General features: G+C 49.1%; 1 protein-coding gene across 2 annotated transcripts; it reads right to left on the bottom strand.

The window, feature by feature from the left end:
* Positions 1-4,258: 4,258 nt before the first annotated feature.
* On the bottom strand, positions 4,259-21,272 carry shdb (Src homology 2 domain containing transforming protein D, b). 2 transcript variants are annotated; one of them, XM_029147290.3, is made up of 8 exons: positions 20,574-21,272; positions 19,674-20,055; positions 17,832-17,982; positions 15,228-15,449; positions 9,667-9,744; positions 8,858-9,029; positions 6,878-6,997; positions 4,259-5,182 (listed from the first exon to the last, which is right to left on the bottom strand). In XM_029147290.3, the coding sequence occupies exons 2-8, from the start codon at positions 20,004-20,006 to the stop codon at positions 4,996-4,998; spliced, it is 1,263 nt and encodes a 420-aa protein (XP_029003123.1). In that variant the 5' UTR covers positions 20,007-20,055; positions 20,574-21,272; the 3' UTR covers positions 4,259-4,995. The 2 variants fall into 2 exon arrangements, with proteins under 2 accessions (XP_029003123.1, XP_029003124.1); XM_029147291.3 differs by lacking the exon at positions 9,667-9,744.
* Positions 21,273-21,894: the final 622 nt, after the last annotated feature.

Genomic DNA, 21,894 nt, shown 5'->3' with positions numbered 1-21,894 from the left:
TTAATTTGTGTGTTCTGCTTTGAAAGTTGCTGCAGCTCAGGGTTTGACAGACTGACATTTTCATACTCACCTCAGCTAAAGGCTGCGTCTCGGTGATGACAAAAGGACGCGGCGCCGGCCGAGCAGTTCCATCTGAAAGGTCACCGGCGGCTTCCTGTCAGAGACAGTCGAACGCTCTCCTTCACACAGGAACGACTGTGGCCTCGTGCCACGAGGAGGATTAGGAAATGCCAAAACATTTAGCTGTTACTCCTCTGCTTCCTGCTGCATGTCTTCCTTCTAATAGAACTATTCTGAGACAAATGCTGTTTAGATTTAGTTTCAATGCAGTCGCAGTCATAATTAGTGATGCAAAATATTACTAAATATTAAGGTTTCGACCTTTGGTTTTAAATAAAGATAGTCTGGATAGAGCAACTCCGCTGCATCAATTAAACAATTAGGCTTCATTCTTTGGGAACCCAAACCATCGTGGGACGTGTTCTTAAAGAAGCATTTGCAATCAGCGGATTTTAGTTTCCATAGTGCTGAGAGCTCTGTGTGAGGTTCTCTGTTTTCCACATGCCATTTCCAGCTTTTAACAAGGGTTTAAGTCTCAGTTTAGATCACATACAAACCGTTTTCAAAGAAGGGAAAAACGCAGCTTAAACACATTCAGCACTATTAATACATTTCATTTCATTAAATCCTTTAAATGCTTTGTGTCCTCCAATCCGCCTCTCCAAACACACTCACCAAATACCCTTTAACGTCTGCATGCGCTAACTGGGTCAAACACCTTAATAAATCATGTTAACTAAATAACCGTCACCGGGCTCTTTGAGGGTTTAGACATGGTGGATTTGTGTCATTCTCTGGGCACAATGGCTATTTGCATATGACTAATGTGAACACGACGGTGGACAAGAGAGTCACACCACCCCCTGTCACCGTGATCCTGGATTTATAGCAGCGTGGGGGGGGGCCCGGCGCATGCACGCATGATCCGACCCGTGTCGCTGTGTGCGTTCCCGTGCAGAGAGACGCCTGCATGTGCCGCATGTGTTTGAGGAGAAAAAAGCAAAAAAAAACCAAAAGGCTCCATCTGGCGCGAGGCGGCGACTGTGCCAGTACGAAGCTTCTGTCATTCTCCAGTTGCTTTTGAAAGCAGCTCGGAGGTGGAGTGGGACCGGGCGGAGAGCAGCGAGGGGTCCAATTTGAGGTGGCCGCTCACGCAGGGAGCCCCCGGCTGAAACCCATTCTCTCTTCTACGACGGAGCGCCACCACTTTTACCAGAGGAGACTCGCATTCATCTGGCGCCTGATGATTCTCCTCCCGCGATTCACCTCCACGGCGTCTCCGAGTCAATGCGGCGTAATCACGTGTGGGACAAAGACGGGGGAGACGCGGGCAGACGTTGGTGATAAGCTCCCTGTGATCAGAAGGCTTTATCCGGGGAGCAGCTGGGAAGAAGGTGGGAGAACCAAGGCAAAGGTCATTCATCTGAAGGAGCTGGCAGAGACTCTCTCACCACGCCCGCTGTTCAAGCCTCTGAAGCTCCAGCACAGTACATTTTAAGCTCATTTTTACCATTCGCTTACTAAATGACCGTAATGACTCGTCACTGAATCTAACCACAGTTGAAATGGATTAACTGACGACTCTACGTAGCCTGCGTGACTGAGAGGAACCGATTCCAGATCACTAGACCAAGATAAAAGCTGGTTTCTAATAGCAGAATAAAGCAGGTTTTGTTCTCGCAGACAGGAAACCATCATGTCTCGTCCGCGTCTCCTACATTCCCTCACAACTTGAGATCTTTGTGACCTGCATTCAATTACAGCAGATAACTACTTGGTTTGCATTTTTTGTGGACTATATAGTATATTATACTACATATAATGAATGTTTACAATGTTTGATAAGTCCTTTGTCTTGGTTCCACTAAAGCAAATACTGTAGAACATCCAGTTTTCCATTTAATGTAATATTTTCTGCTGATCTTGTAAAAGAGATCTCGATCTTGATCAGACAAGTTGATTGAATAAAGGCTTTGTGTACACACACACACACACACACACACACACACACACACACACACACACACACACACACACACACACACACACACACACACACACACACACACACACACACACACGATCTTTTCCAGCCTCCAACCCACAAATATCCCCCTCTCTCCGAAAAATCCCCCGAAACAGCAGCTGCTTAAAGCCCGAACCTTCTCTGATTGCAGTCTTCTGGCAGCGTGCACACACCTGCTCACGCTGACCCCCAGTCTTTCTCCTCCATGCCTGTCTGCCACAACTGTAGGGATTAGAATGTCTGGACCAGGGGATAAGAAACGGGGAAGACGTTGGACGTGTCGTTGGACATGTCCACTCTGAGTGAGTGTGTGTGTGTGTGTGTGTGTGTGTGTGTGTGTGTGTGTGTGTGTGTGTGTGCGCACAGCTGGTTGAGTCCATTTGTGTCACACGCCTGGAGGCCTGTGTCTTGGCATGCCACTTTAAATGTATATCTCATATTAAAATTAGAAATAAGGCTGTGGACGTCTCAATATTGATCTTAATGCTCCAGTCTAAATAGGCAGCAGGTCATTTAAATTAAATAAAGATAAAATTTGTAACCATGAACATATGCATATTGATTTAATTAATGGTTGATTGCATAATTAAATCAAATCTAGCTAAACACTAACAAGAAAATAAATGTCTTAGAACTTATGGTAACATCATCCCTGACTGTGACCAAAAGAGCTAAAATGTTCAGTCATTTAATATTTATGTCACCTGTGAGACATGAAAAGGAGCTTTTTTTACCTTCATTTCCACGAGTCTGCATCGCGATTAGCATCCTAAGGCTTCCAGATACGCTCTCTGGCCCTGTGTTGATCACAGGTGTTCATTCCTCCAAGCCTGTCTGACGGATTAACAGCTGCTGTCAGCCCATAATCGTTCACACACCCCCAGATTTGACATTATACACATTCAGATTCTGACACGGCAGCTGCACACGCACGCACACACACACACGCAGCGGAGCACAGGTGCACAAACACTTGACAATTTACACCCACCAGTGTTACTGCTGACCAGACTGTCCTTACGTTCCGTTCCAGTCTGCACCAAGCGCTAATTAATAATAATCCTCCAGTCGAGTAGAAATCAGCAGAGGGAACAAAGGAAGGCAGAAGCTACACAAAAGCAGAGAGATGGTTGCTTGATATCTATTTGATTCTTACATGCTGCACTGCCACTGTTATTATTCACATCCCTCCCTGGGGAGCCGTATAGGAATATGGGACTATGCAGCCCCCCCTCTTACATGTAGCTCTAGAGTCACAAACAGCCCCCCCCCCCCCCCCCCCCCCCCCCCCACACACACACACACACACAGACTTGTTTGAATTCTTGTTGGGGAAGTACAGCCAGACAACGTCTCCCTCCTGTCCCCTCCGTCCCCCCCCCCGCCTCTCTCTTTCTCCCCAATAGAGGGAGATCCAGCTCGTCTCCTCTCTCTGTCACACGGGTAATCAGCCTCAGCTATTTCATTTGGCTCAGTAATGAAAGCAATCCCAGTGCTTTTCACTGCAGCGCAGCCCAAATAATGAGGGCTGCCTCACCCCTCCTCAGTCACACCTCCCCCTTCAGTCCTCACCCTCTCCCTCCCATCCCTGCTGTTAATGGATGGAGAGCAAATGCGTGTGTTTGGGTATGAGAAGCACGCGATCTGGCCCAGTCCTTTGTGTCTCTTTTTCTTCTTTCTGGGCTGCAAATAAGTTTATTGAATTAAATTGTTTTGTAATTTGATTATTTTTATCTTTCATAGTTTTCTACCTTTATGCATGTGACCCCATGAGGCCAATGGTGTCACTCACAGCTTATGTGGTCACAGCTTTTGAGCAGTTTACCATTTTTTTCCCCTTTACGTTATTAAATTGTGGGTTTCATTTAATAATAATATAATTCAAATAAATTCAAGCAAACAGATGACAACATTTAAATGTTTCATATAATATTATCTCCTACAAATAAAGGATTCAGTCAATAGCAGTTGTCATAATGTGTAGTGGGAGTTGACTTTCGCCTGAAATCGTTTTTTACCACACAGCGCTGCCTCCAAGCAGCAGAGACGCTTCCAGATGGCAACTCAACCAAGCAGCATACCAACCGAAGATCTGCGATTATATACAGAGAAATGATAATAAAGTATAAAGTATTTTGTCTTCATATCCAAGTATGACAACAGGGACAGTGATCTGTTTTATTTGTTATTTAATCAAAACCAGCATTGTCAACCAAATGCAACCGACAAGAGACACAGGCCAGCGAGGTCAACACAAGTACCAATACAGCAGAGCTTCTCCGTGGCTACGACGAACAATCAACAAGTAACACGGCGAAGTGTCAAGCAGAACCTTAAGATACAGCAGCATGACGGAACAGAGCAGAGTCGACGAAGGCGGTGGCTGTGCAGAAAAGCGTGTGAGCTCTCGCTGCTGCTGCTGCTGATGATGAACCTTATTGCTTCTCGGCATTCACCGAAGGGCTTTAACGAGCTTAGCGCAGGTAAATTCATTTAATTAAATGGTGCTGAGAAGAAAGAAACTTGACAAATTAAAACCTGCAAGGTTGTAACAACAGCAACATTTGGTTGGTTATGATGAGGTGGCGTTTTTGTGGCGAGCAGTCGTTTCAACCCAGTCGTCTGCGCAGAAGCTTAAATAGCAAAGGGACAGTTTTATGTGTCCTGAAGTCTGTCCACTCGCTTAAGCACGACAATCAGAGAGAGGAGTCGCGGCAGAGGTCCAATTTTCCCTCCAGACATCAGAGACACTTGGCGCAGATGTGGTGGTACTGTACTGTACGTGGGGGGGGTCTGAATCCTCAAACACAGTCTGATCCAAGAACAAAAGCGGTAGCACTCAACCGGAGAGACAGCATCAAAAGTGAGTCCAGTCGCTATTAATAGAAGGTCCTGGGGGGGCGTCCAGGTCAGAGCGTCTGCACCAGAACGGGAAACAGCAGGGACAAGTGTTCGGCGCCTCGGATCGGGAGCTTGTGTGTGGTGTAGAAGTGTATCACCTCTGGGATGGTGTCAAACGGAGGGCTGTTCTGTCCCAGCACGTACTTGCCGTCTTTATACTGGGTGAACTTCATGTGCATGAATCCTTGGCAGCTTCTACGGGAACAAAAGGCACAAATGTAGCGATAAGGAAAAATAAACGGGGACAGAGGGAGTGTGATGATGAAAAGTGGGATGACATGGAATGTGGGCCACATAAAACATCACGCAGCCTTCAAAACATTTTGCCACATAATGAAGCGGTGGAAACGACAGCGTGGATTTATGTTCACTTCCTCTTCCTTTGAGGACACGACTCCAACCAAGATTTAACGTCCCGTCACAAATGAGGCACGAAGGCACATTGATGGATGAACGGTGGTGTAATAGCACATGGTGGGAAAGACTGAAGGGGTCTGAGTGGAGAGAACCACACAGCCCACGGCCTTTAAAGCAGCAGACTCTCCCTTTAAGAAGCAGCCAGCCAGCGGCGATGTCTGTCTAATTATAGAAGCAGAGGGAAAGACGCGGCCTGACGCTGGTCAGAGTAACTGTCATTGTCCTGTTCAGCCAAACGGAGAGAAACCAAAGACACTGTGTGACCGTCACACCATCACGGTCCCACCTTCCAAACCTCGTCTTCTTCCGTGGTTCTTTTTTGGTTTGGGTGCTTTTTGTTTCCCATGGTACATCCGTCTGGCGTCAGAACCTTCTCTCATAAATATTCATGTTGGGTTAAATCTGGCACGCTTTCTGTTTCTGCACTGACTCACTTTGCAGGCGCTCTTCGTTTGGCCTGTGTTTAGGAACCTTTGTCATTCCTTCCATTGTTCCTCTTACAGTAATCTTAAAATACTGTAGGTGTGGTTCACCTTCTGATAACACTAGTGATGAAAACAAACGGATGCCCCATTGTTTGACAGAGCTAACTGATATGGGCTGATGGAACACAGGCAGCCTAACGCTGCCATCTGTGATACTAATATACTAATAACTGGGTCCGAATGTCCAGACACACATCAAGGTTGAGACCTTATATCTGACATTTCTTGGGCCTTTGTGTATTGATTAGATCTCATGGTCTGATAGGATTCCTTTCAGATCGTTTGCGCTCTTTTAATGACAGCCACTTCCTGTTTGTTACCAACTGGAAGGTTGATCCACTCGGTACTTTCACAAACTCTCAGCGGTTCTGGAGCCGCTGTCAGCAGTGACCTTGGCGCTTTAAAAATGTGTGCGTGCGTGTGTCAGAGCCGCTCTGCTCATATAAATGAGTAATGCACGAGCGTGTTTGTCAGCACAACACGGCGACGCTACACAGCCCCCCCCTCCCCTCCCCGTCTCCTCCTTGTGTGGCCCACAGAAGGTAATTCATATTCATTAGTGATTACGAGGAGGATGATGGGTGCGCTGAAGTGTGCTCTACCTGCCTGATTACCACTTAGAAGGTCCGCTGGGGCCAAGGAGGAGAACGACAGAGAAGGACCAAGAGTGAGTGGAGGACAGAGGGGTGATGGGAGAGCGGTCTGAGGCCAATACAATGGATGATGTTAATAATTACAAGGGAGCGATTTGACCAGATAAGCAGTATTGTGATCTGCAAATGAGCACGGGGAACCAGCGTGGCAGTAATTTTAAGTGGAGGTGATGGTGGAGGGGAGGGAGCGGGGCACAGATGGAGGGGTGTGGGAGACTGCAATATGAGACTGGAGGCTCAGGTGGATTCACACACACTCCTCAGAAGTGTGTGAACCTCCAACAGTGATGCCTGGTGGCAGCAGCGCAGTCAGCGCCTGTGCGCGGATCTCTTACCGCAGGGACAGGGAGTAGTCGGAGCGGCTGGTCTGGCTGTTCCTCACCAGGTAGCTGCACTCTTTGCACAATGTTAGCAAGGACTCGGCCTCAGAGCGAGAAAGAGATCCGTGGTACCATCTGGCAGAAGGAGGACAAACAAACAGTTAGACCAAGCGTTGACGGGAAGTGCAACTCCAACTTCCACAGACAGTTCCACGCTCTGTGGAAGTGGACTGCAATATTCACAGTCAAATCAACAAGAGTGGTCTGGAGCGCTCATCGAATACACTGATGCTCCTTCAACTCATCGCAATCCAATTAAAAACTCGCAGGCCGTCAGTCGACTGTCAGGGAAAACAAACACATCTCACGAGTCTGTGTCGGCTGAAATGAGCCGCAAACAAATAAAGAAACAGAGTTTGCATGTGTGTATAACTTGTGCAAGTATATTAGCAAATAATTGCATCTCAGTGTGCAAACGTGTTGTTTGCTCACTGCTAATAAGTAATTATGCTGATGGAACGACATCCGTTGTTTAAACACGTTTGTCTGGAGTCTGTGATCATCATTTTCACAAACTGAAAAACACAGAAACCTTGGATGACAGGAGGCTTCACAAACATTGTGCTACACATTTGAACTCCCTCATTTATAATGCAGCAGGATGAACTCCATGATGATGATGATGATGAACTCCAGAAAAAAAGTTGTAGAAAGTCTGCATATGAACAGTACCGCTGGGAAAATCACAAAAGAGTTTCCACAGGCAGCACTAATAATTTATAGTCATGCTTTGGGCTAAATGCTAACATTAGTATGCTAACATTAGTATACTAACATTAGTATGCTAACATTAGTATGCTAACGGACTAACACTAACACTTCAAACCTGCAGATGGTTGGCAGGTTTAATGTGACCGCATTAGAGGCTGAACATCTGTTAATTATGTTGGAAGAACATAAATCTATGATTTTCTATCATAAGTTATAAAGAAAAAAAGTGACTATTCTTTCTGAAGGGATGATAAATTTTATGATCATTCAACCAAGAGCTGTTCACTGTGGGAATATTATGCTCAAAATAAAAAATGTCAGTCTCAGAGTGAAAATAAAAGAAAAAAAGTCCCTAATTTATTACTACTAGTAGAGCTTAAGGAAGTATTTCAAGAAGTAGTTCTAGCAAACTGCAAAATAGTTCGAGGTCTTAACTGGGATGTTTTCATTATTTATCGTGACTCATTCCCTAAACGCTCCAGCTTGACACTGATTCGGTTTCTCTGTTTAAAACGAGTGTGGGGAAACCTCAGATCACAACAGCCCTTAAGTGATCATCAGATGCTAATGGGGCTTAACAATCAACTAACATCCTCCAGTCAATTTGTGCGTGTGTGTAGCATTTGTGCATGTGTGCTTAAGAGGTGTCATGCTTGGATTTCATTAGGAAAACTGCCCTGTGTTTGTGCAGGAACGCCACATAAATTACACCAATGATGTCTGAAATTACAAGACCAGAGTGAATGTGTGTTTTTAATGTTCTGACTTAATTAGTTCTCATTCTAACCTTTCGCTTTTCTGCAAGCTCTGATGAGCGCTGCTTAGGCGAAACACATAACGCTTTCGTTTTAATGTGTCCGCGCCCGTAATAGATCAAAGTGGGGCCATAAATTGGCTATTTGACTTAATTTATGGATGGAATGTACAACTACAGCTTCCCACAAACATTCCAACTTATTTTCCTAAAATATAGAACAAATACGTGCGCACAGCATGTGGATGTTGCTAAAAAGTTGCCAAAGAACTTCAGAATATGCACATAATTAATCGTATAGTGTGATGTCAGCTGACGCCACGACAGCATAACCACTTTACACTTTATTATATTTGAGGTAATTAAATAACTGACCAGCGTGTCATCGCCCATCAAGGCCACTGAACGCCAAAGCATGGCCTTCACCTGATTAAGCCCTGACTGTGTTGCTCTCGGCGTGCGCTACGTACACCTGCTTCTCCAGAGGCAGAGTCGGGTCCACCCTCTCTCCCACCGCGGCCAGGTTCTCCTGCGGCATTCGGAACTTCATCCCGCCCGCCAACGGGCTGGACCTGGGCCCCACAGGGTGCAGCCGCTCGGCGGGGGGCGAGGAGCGATCCCACTCTGCGGCATCAAACTGCACTGTTGGCAGACGGGGGACAGAAAAAAAAGGGGGGGGGGGTGTTATTTGGACAGCGGCACGATCAGAGGGGATTAAACCTCGCGGCCAGAGTTGGTTAAACATCCGACATCCGGCTATTGCAAACCCACGCAGGCAGCAGAGACCTGTCTCACTAGAGGACAGCAGACGACACAGCAAACACAATGATCAGGGTCACAGTCATCATCACAGCTCAGGGCAAATTCAAGCACTTGGCGTCTCCGCTGTCTCACTACTTTATACTGACTGTACTAATTCTATTTTACAGCAAATTACACCAACAAACTAAGTGTTATTCACCCCATCTACTCCTGATTTAAATCTAGAAAACTTGTAATTAAACATTAGGTGCACCGTAGCACTGCTAAGTACCCCGACACGATCAACGCAGACATGCTAATTCACAGAGTACTTTTCATGCATGGCTGCTAATGTGGAAAGAAGTGAAAGCTTTAAGCCCAGAACCCTAATGACTGCAACAAGCAGGGACAGATGCAGGCAGTGCAGATGAGGTCCACAGGGAGCGGAGGGGGGGACAGGTGGAGCAGATGCAGAGCTGGGCTAAAGAAGGTGACGATGACTTCGTGTGTGTAGGCGGCGTTGAGGGTCACAGGTCACCTTGCTCTCTGACGGGGGGCTCCTCCTCCAGCTGACCCACCGGGGCGGGCCAGGGCAACTCCGACAACTCCCTCATCTCTAACACGCGGGCGGAGCGGAGAGGAGGCAAGAGGAAAAAAAAGAGGAGTGAGAGAAAAAACAGCAGATGGCTTTAAACAGTTAACCACAATGAAGACGTGTGAGAGACGAGGTGACGATTACGAAGCCAGACGGAAGTTAGGTGTAAGATTTTAATGTGAGGGGGAGACGTGAGAAGTGGGAGAAAGGTGGAGGACAGGGAGGCGGGGGGAGGAGGGGGGGCGCGTACAGTGGGTGAGACATGTGGTCAAGTCTACTTCTTCACAGCAATTTGCCATCGGAGGACGAACCAAAGCAAAGCTGAGCAGATGAAACACGACAAGTAACTCCATGCATTATTTATCGTCATCCGAACAAATCCACAGCCTTTGAGCGCTAAATGTGCCCTTCGTGTGCGACGCAGCGCCGGGGAGAATAATGCCTCGCTCCTTGTGCTACCTGCAGCAGAAGGTGCGCCGTTGGACCAACCTGGAAATAGATCATTAGCCTCCACCGCGGCGGGCGGGCGAGCGAGCAAGAGCCCACACACAGTCACGCCGCACTTTCAGCCGCTGCTCAATATGGAAAACAAATAAAAAAGGAAAGGAGCGATGACATCCTAATGAGCCGACAAATCCAAAGACCCCCCCAGGCCCGTGACATCAAAGGACATTTGAACAGGCACTCGAGGAGACACCCAGGCTGTACATACAAGCCTCTCTCACTCCCTGGTTAATTATTGAGTAGGCAGACACACTCCACTACTTTCTCCGGCTCTCTGTAAATTATTGATGCATGGCGCAGTACAATGGTCCCATCTGGAGCGGACCGCACCTCCGCCGAAGCCAGGATGAAAGTGTGGCCTGGCACCTATCAATGGGGGACATGCACGCAATCACACAGGTCCACAAACACACACACACACTCGCCGCCGCGTTTCACACCTGAAGGCGCTGCATGCGAAGGAGAGACGGCGGCGCGAATGAGGAACACGCGGCCAGAATGGAGACGACCAAAGCTATTTATTACGGAGCACGAGATGAGCTCCGGTGGTCAGGCTCCGGTGGCTCGAGGAAACGTCTATTAACGCCCCCTCTGTGTGTTTGGCTGATTGTTTACCCTCGGAACAAAAAGTAAAGCATCAACTATCTTATTTCCTTAACTTCCTTGTCTAACAAAACAATAACTGAGACACACATTTATATGGTTTCAACAATTTACACACACACACACACACACACACACACACACACACACACACACACACACACACACACACACACACACACACACACACACACACACACACACACACACACACACACACACACACACACACACACACTACTCACCGACTAAAAGGGGACATCTGGCTCCCATTCATTTGGATGGAAACCTGTGGATCTATCCTGACACACACACTCTCATCACTCCTCATGATATATATTTATTATCAGTACCTGAAACCCGTAAACCTTCAACTGCCTGACAACAATTGATGATTGACAACAATAACTTGACAAACGCTAGATGTTCCGTGTCGCCCAGGACGCACGCTGCCTTGGGTGGTTGATGTTTCAAACCCCGCCAGCTGTTTTCGGTGTCCTCATAACGGGAGGAGCAGACAAAGGCAACGGCTCAGCTTCATTAGGTCCATTAATGAAGACATCTGTTGTTCGAGCAGCTTCCTGTCGGCGCACAAAGACGTTCTGCTGGGCCAAACGGCCCCATAAGGCCAGACAATTAACACCTGATGCCATTATGCTGCTGCAGAAAAACATGCATTAGCCCCAGTTCCTCTTTCATACCAGGATCCACGTCTCCTTGGTTTTAATCTTTAAAGCACACACTGACGATCTTTACTCCGTATCCATTTTTCAGACATTCATTACATCCATCCCCTCGTGGCCTCACGCTGCTCTGCCCGTCTTTCTCTTTGTATGAGCTCTTTCTTCCTCTCCACTCTTTCACCTCTCTCCCTCTAAGTGGGGCATTATCTAGCTTCCCATATTCCCTTTCTCCTTTTCTCAATTGCCCTACTCCACTTCCACACCCACTCCCTCTCTCCTATTTGTCGGCGAGAGGTAATCGCGATGGACTTGGGCTTTTCATTTATGTCAGGGAAGGTTCAGAGTGAGGAAGAAAGCAAAGCAGCAAGGGACGGGGAGGAGGGAAGGGCCAAGACAAGGAAAGGTGACAGCGGGAAGAGAGAGCGGGAGTGACAAGTGCGTGTGTGCGCACTAGACAAGAGTCTTTCCACTGTGCCAGTAAATTGATGAAGAGCTGGTCAGACGCCCCCTGGGTCTGCTTCGAGCAATCGATGGCAGCAGCATCGCACTAGAAATGGAAATGCTATTACCTTTTCCTCACATAAAAACATCCAGACACACGCACGCACGCACGCACGCACGCACGCACACACGCACACACGCACACACGCACACACGCACACACGCACACACACACACACACACACACACACACACACACAGCCTCCTACCGTGACATACACACAATAGAATGGGCCAGGAAACCTTGTACAGTCCTGTCTGAGCGCATGTGTGCAGACGCGCGGCACAAACAGACGCCGAACATCTGTCAAGGAGTCTGGAAAGTATGCGGAGCTTTTGCTCTGGATACTTTCCCCCCGCTCATAATATTAATCTTCATTCCCCAGTTTAATATCTTACTTGATGATTGATTAAAGAACTCTGCAGACATGTTAACCACACGGGGAGCCATGCTCTTCATTTAGCATGCTAACATTCAGGCTAAAGTCGCTAAGGCGAAACAGCAAAACCGTTGCATATTTTGATGACGCTCGTAATCAGAAACCGTGAATCTCAGTCAACATGAAAGGATATTGGCTGCACACATTTATATGGAGGGGCTCTTCTGTGCAGCTTTTGCTGTTCTCAATGAGCAGCTGCACTGGTACAAGTGGCAAATAAGCGCTTTGCTCAATGGCAGCGTAACAAAGCATTAGCACGTTATTCATTCACGCGCTTCCAGTGGGTTTGCGGGTTTCTAATCGTGCCCACTCGCCCGCCCCCCCGTCATTACCGTCATCGCGAGGCGCACTGTAAAACTTAAAAACATTCAACACGCTGACACGCTCATTCAGCGCTTTGTTAGGTGCGCCCATCACAGAGCTAATGAGATGGCGCCTTTCATTAGCTCCCTAATAGGTGCCGAATGGCTTCAGGGCCAATCTCTCACTACCGGACGCTCTACTGACCTCTAGGAATTAATGACTATTGTAATTTGAGCTGATGGCGGTGACTAGTGACAGCTTTCAAAGTTGTAATTAAAAGCCAGCCGGCACAGAGAGGTCTGTCGCGACCGAGCCCTTTGGCACTTCACGCAGTGGACCCGAGTGGATCCGCCTCCATGAGAGAAAAAGCCACGGGACCCAAAATCCACCCACGCTTTGTGTACGTGAGCAGGCAGCAGCAAGCAAATCGGTGCTCGTGGGGAGTCAATGCATGCAAATCCACATACAATCCAACAGGGATCCCCTGCACCCCCCCCCCCAACGCCCTCATGCTCATTGGTGCCAACACCCGACCTCTTCTCACCCTTGAACCAGGTGCCTAGTGATAATCAGATGCGGAAACCTACTGCAGATCAGACTCCACATGTGTGCACGTGCAGGTGACGATGCAACGCCCACCCCGCAGCGGGTTATCTGAGCGAGTGTGTCACATCCACGGGTGGGGGGTGGGGGGGCTGTCACGGCTGCGGCGCTGGTGTGTGCATGTGTGAGGCTGTGCCTGCGTCAGCGGATGACTGATTGCACCCTGCCACAACGGCCCGACGCCCCCCTCCTCCCCCGTTCGCCTCACCTCGCCACAGCCCCCCGACCATTAATTCTGCCCGTCCCCCTCCCCTCCCGCAGCGCCGGGCGTCCGCAAGCATCCACCGAGCTGCCGCTGAACGTAGCGTAACCTTGAGGGTTTTCATTTGGCCTCAGCCTCTCTATCCGCTCTCCTTTCTCTGAACCTCCTCCTCACCCCTTCCTTGTCTTATCCATCTTTCCCCGCATCAGCCTTGTCTCCCCCATCTCCCCCCTCCCCTCACATGTGGCCTGTGCCTAGCAACGCCGCGAGGGCTTGGGGAATATGGATTAAATGTGCGAATGGAAAATACTGTTTGCGTGTTTACACTTCGGTGCTTGGGTCTGTCTGACAGACAGCGCCAGCTCCGAGTGCCGACTCCGAATGGAAAAAAACAGGAGGACGCGCAACTCCGGCCACAAAAGCGTTTTCCTTTAGCGCACGCTGCATGTGGCACAAAGAGGAAAACCAGCAGAGCAAGGGAAACAAAGATAAAGCCAGAATAAGCGACGGGCGGGTGAGAGGTGACACCGGCTTTTACATTAACCGTCATGCGGCTCGTCTTTAATTCATACCCGCGCTCTAATACATTATGCTGCTCTCCTCCTTAATGTGATTTGAGCGCGAACACGGCGCGAATGGATGTGTGCGCGTCTTCAGACAATGGTGCACTGACCACGACTCTCTTATTAACACTGGATCAGTTACGCACACGTGGGCATGTAATTAACTGGGGAGAGGGTGAGGCGGGGGGTGTCAGGGCTGGAGGGGGGGTGAACGCAGGGGAGCGAGCGCACACGAGGCCGGGCTGATTTATTATGTCATCACCTTGACCTTGGTGGTTCGGAGATGCAGCTCTATTAAGCCAACTTGGCCTAGCACGCGTTGCATTGATCCACTGCTAAATGACCTATCAGTCCAGTTCTGCTGCTCTTTTACTTTCATTTGTCTCTCTGCCTCTAATTATATCCAGTAGACGGAATGGGAAAACATGCGGCATGCACTGTCGGAACTACTTTAAATATAATAATAACCACGCACAGTGCCAATTATTTTCAAGCAGACTATGACGTTAAACATGACAGATGAGTTTTTGAGTCGCTAACCCGGGTTTCACACGTCGTACTGTACCTCTCCCATGCAAATACATACGCAGACATTCTGTCAGCCCTAATGATCATCTCAGAGGTTGTTGTGACTGCGCTCCGTCATAGTCCTGACAGCAAGAAATCAATAGCAACCCGAAGGTGTTTCAGTGAACTAGCAGCGACAGTAAGACGTGTCACTTGAGCTCACACGGTCGGGGTGGAGGGAGGACACTGCATTAAAGGTCAGGGCCGTTAGATGAGTATTTTACCATGTAGTATTAGCAGCAGGGATCTCGCTGTGCTCCTGGGAGAGCTTTGACCTTTCTACCTGTCTTTTTCACTTGAGTCTTCACCATTTCCAGAAATTCTAGATTCCCTTTAGAAGAGCACATTTTGTTCGATACCGTGTGGTTTGCGCTTGGCACCCACACTCACAGTAGGTGAAAGCGATGCTCTGTTTAGCCTAAAGACACTGCAGTGTAGTGGAAGATTGCCAGAACAAGGAGCTTTAAACCGGGGGTTGAGTTGATGGTTGTCTCAACATGCTATAAAAAGGTATAAAGATTGCTTTTTGGTTTACCTGCAAATGCTTTGGAGATGTGGTCCTTTTTCCATTCCCAGGGTTGGTCATACTCATCAGCGGGCCTTTCGTCATCCTGAGGCAGCCTGCCGCTCTCCTTGCCCTCATCCTGAAGCTCTCCGTACATCAGGCCCAGGCGCTGCCCTCGCTTGCCTTCGTAGGGGGTGTCGTAGAGCTGCACCCCGCCCCGCACCCGTCCTCCTCCTGGGCCACGCTGCAGCTCTATTAAACCAAATACACATGCACACGCACACGCACACACACAAAAGAAAATCAAACCTCAGCTCCAAGCTTTATTCAATTATTGCAAATAAATTATTTTAGCCAGTAAAAGTGAGGTTTCCTTAAAGACACCGATGATGTTATTCTGCCCTAAAAAAGTAAATCAAAAACCTGTTGAGCTCTGACATGACTAGAATAAAAGTACAGAGACAAATGATGTTTGCACAGCTTTCTGCGGGCTCAGATTTTCATATGAGGAGGCTTAATGAAGCCTCGATCTAGATGCTGAGTAGCAAAGAGGTAGGCAATCAACACTCCCCCTCCCTCTCATCCATCCTGAATCCCAGGATAGTCGCAATCTAACAGAGCCCAAGACATCCATGTTTTCCCGTTAACATATTCATCACGCTCCTCATGGTTTTTACTGGGAAATGCTTCTCAGGAGCTGCAGCTCTGACGAGAAGTCAGATATGACCATGAGATAAAGGGATTTAAAATTACTGACACAAAGCAAAAGAGGAAATCTGATTTCGGAATAAGTCAATAGGAGCGTCTACGCAGCAGCAATCAGCGGTTGTGCTTTCATAAGTTGACCTCTGCTGGGAATGAAAAACCCAGGTAGCGCTGAAAGGGAGAAATGGGAGAATAATTAAGCAGCAGATATCTTTTGTGCCCACAGGCAGCGGCCTTGCACAGCAGAGGCGTGTACAAGAGAAGGGGACACTACTAAATCAATGGGTTCACTGGTGAAAGGCAGAGGAAAACTTTAACCTTCAAATGACAAGACCCTTCTATTGGGCAGGCCTCAAGTCACCATGGCGACCGAGTGGAAGCCCTGGGGATAGGCCCTGAGGTTACAACGGGAGGGCGGAGGGAAAATGGATACGGAGCAGGAGCACGCCATGGGAGGAAGGAGAGAGGAGGCGAGGATGTGGCGGGTGGAGGAAAACGCAGAGAAGAAGAAAAGGGAAACAAACGGGGAGGGCGGGAGACGAGGACGCGAGAGGAAGGAGGGGTGGGAAGGTCTGTCAGCGCTTGATGCTAAGTCACTGAGACAGAAGCACAGCGGGGCTGAATGCTGCTCTACCTGCGCTGGGAACCCACGGTGTCAGCGGCAGCTGGGAGATGGAGATGATGAAGGCAGAGAGATGAAAACGGGCACGGAGCAAAGAAAAACACTAAACTTATGACAGAGACACAACAGAACGGTGACTTATACGAATGTGAGAGGTTTAAGTCTTAAAGGCGACTAATAAGCACACAGGTGTCTTTAGGGGAGTCGTTGCGGGAGGTACTTGCTATTCACATCCCACATCTGCCTTTGATGCTCTGCTGTGGTTCATAATGAGCAGAAACAGGCCGAGGAGCGGGCAGACAGACAGCGCTTGAGTGACAGCCGTGATTCAACGTGAAGGAGCTGCGACAGCGCTTTGTCAAAGCCGCCGCCGTCGCCGCTGGGAATCCAGTCTCTGCGACGGTTTAATCCAACAGCAGCAAGAAAAGATGGACAGGGGAAAAGCAGCTCTCTTCAATTAGAATTGAGAATATGAACGTCATTTAAAAAAAACTACACAAGTGACCACTGAGAGAGAGGAGAGGACATTAAATTCACTAAAGGACAGATCACAGAAGCAGCCCGGCTTTCCTCAGGGCCCCGGAGAGCCCTTCAGATGAAGAGAGACAGAGAAATGGAGGAAGAGGGGGGAGCGGGCTTTTACGCTAAACGACTGAGACAGTCCAGGGAGAGCACAGGGGGAAAGGGGCCGACAGAGATGTTACAGGGAGAGAGACAAATGGAAAACGATAGATGTGAGCTAGATAATGTGGGAGAAAAATCACAGGGGAGGAGGAGGGGGGGGTCCGAGGCTGGAAACTAGACAGGCTCTCGTAGGGACATTCTGTGAGGCTGTGACGAAGGCGCATGTGAAAACACAGCGGGCAGTTACAAATGTAGCAACTGAACCGGAATCAGCGAACGCCGCCATGACTCCTGCGAGTTGCAACAAAGGCCTGGAGATGTGGGGAGCGAAACGTTATTTGGGAAAAGGCAGCCAACGTTCCCCTCATTGTTGTTCAAAGAGATTCTAGGTGGATTATAGATCAATGAGGAAATTACTTTATACCCAGGTCCATATTTTATTCATGATATAATTTGGAGAGCCCAGAATGCAATAAAGGACGTGACTGTGCCTTTGACTTCAGGTAAGAGGTTTAAATAGCTCTGCTGGATGCAGCCTTACTCTCATACAGTAGTACAGAGGGAGTTCTAGATTGTTGGTTCTCTAGAGGTCGGAGGTCAAAACTGGAGAAAGAAAATACAAAATAAAAGCACTTGAAGGAAAACTACGACTCAGACAAGAGGAGGTGTGACAGTCCACTGACCTGTTAAGACCCGCTGGGCCTCATATGGTTCCATGTAGCCATTGTTCTCACAGGGAATCGGCCCCAGGTCTGGTTCTGCTCGATGGTCCAAGCGAGCGTCGAATGGGTCTGAATAATCCGTGTCCCCTGCCAGCGGAGCCGACGGCACCACCTGGAGCACAGAAGACACACCTGCCTGAGAAGGACGGCGACTACACAAGAAAAGACCCAGGACCTGAGCAATGACGGAGTTTTCAGTACAATTAATATTGTCCACCACAGAAACCTTTTGAAAAAGCTCACGCTTCATATGAAACCGAGAACGTGATGTTGTCTGTGAATATTCAGTACCTGTGTAAAAAGGATAGAGTGCTGCACAGACAATGGCTCATCAATGGCGAGATACAGAAACGAGCCCGGCGCACTAGATGCTGCATAAATACACGTTTGGTTACGGAAAAACACTTCCACCTTTAGGGGTCAACAGCAGAAATACCACCTGACATATACATAGAAGCCACACAATATCGTCCCCAGTCTAAAGCACTGAAGGAGAGACGAGCGTCTGCCTCTGGAGCCACACGGGGAAACGCTTCAAAGCAACAAAAGGACCCGTCGGTTTTTTGGCTGAAGCAAAAGAGCACAGAGAGCGGAGAGGGAGCTGCTCGCTCGGTCGCTGGGAGCATTTGTTTCTTTATGCAAAAGCAGGAGGAAAACAGTGGTCAGCTGGCACCCTGACAGCTACAAAGGCAGCCATATGGTCTGTCTCTGCCACACACACACACACACACACACACACACACACACACACACACACACACACACACACACACACACACACACACACACACACACACACACACACACACACACACACCTACAAGCAAATACACCCTTTGGCAAAGTGCTCTTGTCCTTATTCTCCTTCCTCCCTGACAATGAAGTCACTGTGGAGCCCCGTCACAGGCTGAACGCTCCCTCGCCCAATTCCAGCCTAATCCCGTGTTGATTCTGTAACAGGTTATCAGTCGATGCGCGGGAATCTGCAATGTTAATTAGAGTGCAGACGTTCCCACCAACCCTGGGAAATTAATGAGCGCGGGGCAGAGACGGGCAGCTATCGACGTCGGCCCAGATTATTACTTCAATCCACTGCAGGACTTTCACACTTGTCGCGCTTTCCACGAGCGGACGGCGTCGACGGCGATGGAAAAGCGCGAAACACTCGACCCGAGCGACTCGGCACACGGGGGCGGGACTAACGTGGAAGCGTTCCCTTGCAGGACCCTTTGCCTCCGCTCCAGTGGTGCGCTCCACATCTGTTTGCAGTTTTCCCTCCTCCTCCATAGCTGTGTACGTTTTCCACAGCACGGCTCACTGCAGGAAGCACTCGGCCCCGATAGGAGCAGCACCACAACAGAAGTTATCGCCCCCCGTGGCTCCTGACACATCAGTGTGCTGCATATGGGCCCCAACATGTGCTCAGGCAGGGGTCTCTCAGCTTGGAAAACAAAACCCTATTTATTATTCATGGAGGGACATAAACTCAGGGGACTGTGACCCCCTCCGACTCAATGGTCCGCTCAAGCCATCAATAAGTGTTTCCTCCATCTTGAGTTGCAGATTTATATGATGCATGAGATCTGATTTATGTAAAGAATTATGTTTAGCTGTAACACCCGATATCAGTCACTTGCTTGTGAATATCTGGTCGATAAATCTGTCGCTGTGATGGAAATGGGATGAGAGGGGCTCGAGTGAGTGCGTTTTCCCCCATTGGCCTCTCTCTCCATCCCTCCTTCAAATTCATGTGTTCATCTTCATGCATCAGAAAAGGTATGAAAAAGCATGTCCAGCTCTTACGGGCTCCTGCTGGTCCTCCAAAGACACGGCACTGAGGAGGATCTTGGTGCGTCCCAGCTCCTGGGACTCCACCTTGATGAGCCTGTGCTTCGGGGACTTCACGTCCACGCCGGCAGACTTCATGGGAGACCCGTAGACCGGCGTGGCCGGGTCGGAGGCGCCGGACTCGGCCCTGGACCGGATCTCCGAGTCCTCGTAGGGATCCTCAAAGTCCAGGTCCCTCTGGAGACGGTAGGCTTTGAGGATCTCGCTCTCAGTGTAGTCTGGCGTGGGCGGCGGGGGAGGGACCTTCCTGCTGCCAAAGCTCAGGTAGTCCTTCAGCCACTTGGCCATCACAGCTCTGCTGCCAACGGTGCTGGTGCGCGGGAGAAAGAGCAGGAAGCTGCAGGAAACACACGGGGATTTAAAACGGGAGTGTAACGTAAAGATCACGTTCTCTGTTTGTACATGTGGTTTATTTTGGGGGGACTAGAACTAATTCTAATCCTAAATTCTAATGTTAATCCACAGGTCGCCATTCGATCAGAGCATCCGCGCAGGAGAACTTTCTCCTCGTGCCCTCGCGCACACTCAAGTGACATGAAGCCGCGCGGCAGCTGGGCTTTTACGCGCTCCTTTTGTTTTACGCGTCTGGCATCTGGACTTTGCCCGAAGGCTGCAATTACATTTCACACCCCTGCAACGAAACACGCCGATGAAACCGGAAAGACGCGAACTGGGGTAGATTTCAATTAATTGAAGTTTTATTTACTTGATTTTTTAGCAATTTGATGATGAATTCGTTGAGTTTCCAAATTAAACGGGGTTTTATTCAGTTGAGCATTTTCCTGAACTTTGCCCCTACGAAGCGCTGGGTTTAAATCCCAGGGAGCTCTGCGCGGCGGAGACGGGCTCACTCACCAGCCTCTTCAGTCCTTCGGCCACTTTGGACGCTTTATTCCGCGTTTCTTCATGCCGACGACAATGAAGCGGCGCAGAGAAGCGACAAACGCGTCCGCTGCCGGCGCCTTCTCCTCCACGGGACAAACGAGGGCACAGGAGGCGACGCGCGCGTTGCTGGAGCCACACACAAAAAAAAAAAACGCGGAGTCCCTCCGTCGACAGACGGCGAACGTGCGAGTGAAGAGAAGCGACTCCGGCGCCGACAGAAAGTCAACGGAGCGATAAAAGGGGAGGCGCTTCACTCCCGGCGGAATATGCTGCGACTCCGCTCCGCTCCGCAGCCGAGCGCTCGCTCATTTAAATATCCGCACATCACACGGGCTGCAACGAGAAAGAGACGCTCCTTCCATGAAAATCCTACAGCGCGACAGCAACGCACGGATGTGCTCCATCGACGTGCATTATTCATGTGAATGACATCACTGGAGATTTGTTACGGTTCGGCTCCAGTTAAGTTGTTTTGCGGTTTTCCTATGATTCCTTGAAAAAAATCCTAACTGCATCAGAAGCCTGAGGGGAGAACTAACTGTTTCCTGCCTCCTCTTACAAGGGTTTGACACAAAGGGGGGATCTCATCATCCCATGAGCAAAAAAAACAGATCAGTAGTGAAGTTTAGACACAAAGACACTTCATCACGACAGAAGCACTGAGACCTGCCCACTCTGATTAAAACCCTGTGTTCACGTTCACCCTCCCACACGCGTCCTGGTGGACCCAGTCCGGCTGTTGAATGGGATGGTGCGCTACACTGGGTAAGGTCCATCTACGTCTGTTAAAGGGCTATAAATGCCTCTTTCTTTACGACACTCATGAGCTCACGCTCTCCCAGAGGCGGGTGACTGGATGAGGTCATCGTTCCAGAATCCAGCCCCCACGATTATCGCCACAGCCATCAAACGTTATCCCACCAAGACCCCCGTGTGCTCCTCCTCTCGTCTGCTCCGCTCGCCGGCTCAAGTGTCCCTCATCCACTGGCTCCAGACCAGTACGAGGGTCACGGGGGATCAGAAATACGTCCTGCGGTGTTTGTTAGGAGGAATCTGCAGTCGCACAGCGTGAGAGCTGAGTCCCCGCAGTTCAAAATCAATTTTAGCGATGAAACAATAAATCTTGAGAGGGGACCCGTTTCATGATATCGTCCGTTATGGTGTTGTGTGAAATGCATTTCTGCGGAAACGAGGCTCGTCACAGGTGAAAACCTCACAACGCCCTGAGCTGCTGTCTCCCTGCTCTAATGGTCTTTCACAGTTGTTCAAACAATGGGAACAAGACTCAAGA

The sequence above is a fragment of the Betta splendens genome, chromosome 4 (assembly GCF_900634795.4).
Source record: "Betta splendens chromosome 4, fBetSpl5.4, whole genome shotgun sequence".
NCBI lineage: Eukaryota > Metazoa > Chordata > Actinopteri > Anabantiformes > Osphronemidae > Betta > Betta splendens.
The sequence above is the reverse complement of the archived record's forward strand: the minus strand, read 5'-3'. Positions and strand labels throughout refer to the sequence as shown.

Coding starts and splice junctions, on each gene's coding strand:
- shdb (XM_029147290.3), bottom strand. CDS start 20,006: ATGGCCAAGTGGCTGAAGGACTACCTGAGCTTTGGCAGCAGGAAGGTC. Junction 17,983..19,673: donor TGGAGGACCAGCAGGAGCCC/GTAAGAGCTGGA, acceptor TCTGTGCTCCAG/GTGGTGCCGTCGGCTCCGCT. Junction 5,183..6,877: donor GACTACTCCCTGTCCCTGCG/GTAAGAGATCCG, acceptor TTGTTCCCGTAG/AAGCTGCCAAGGATTCATGC.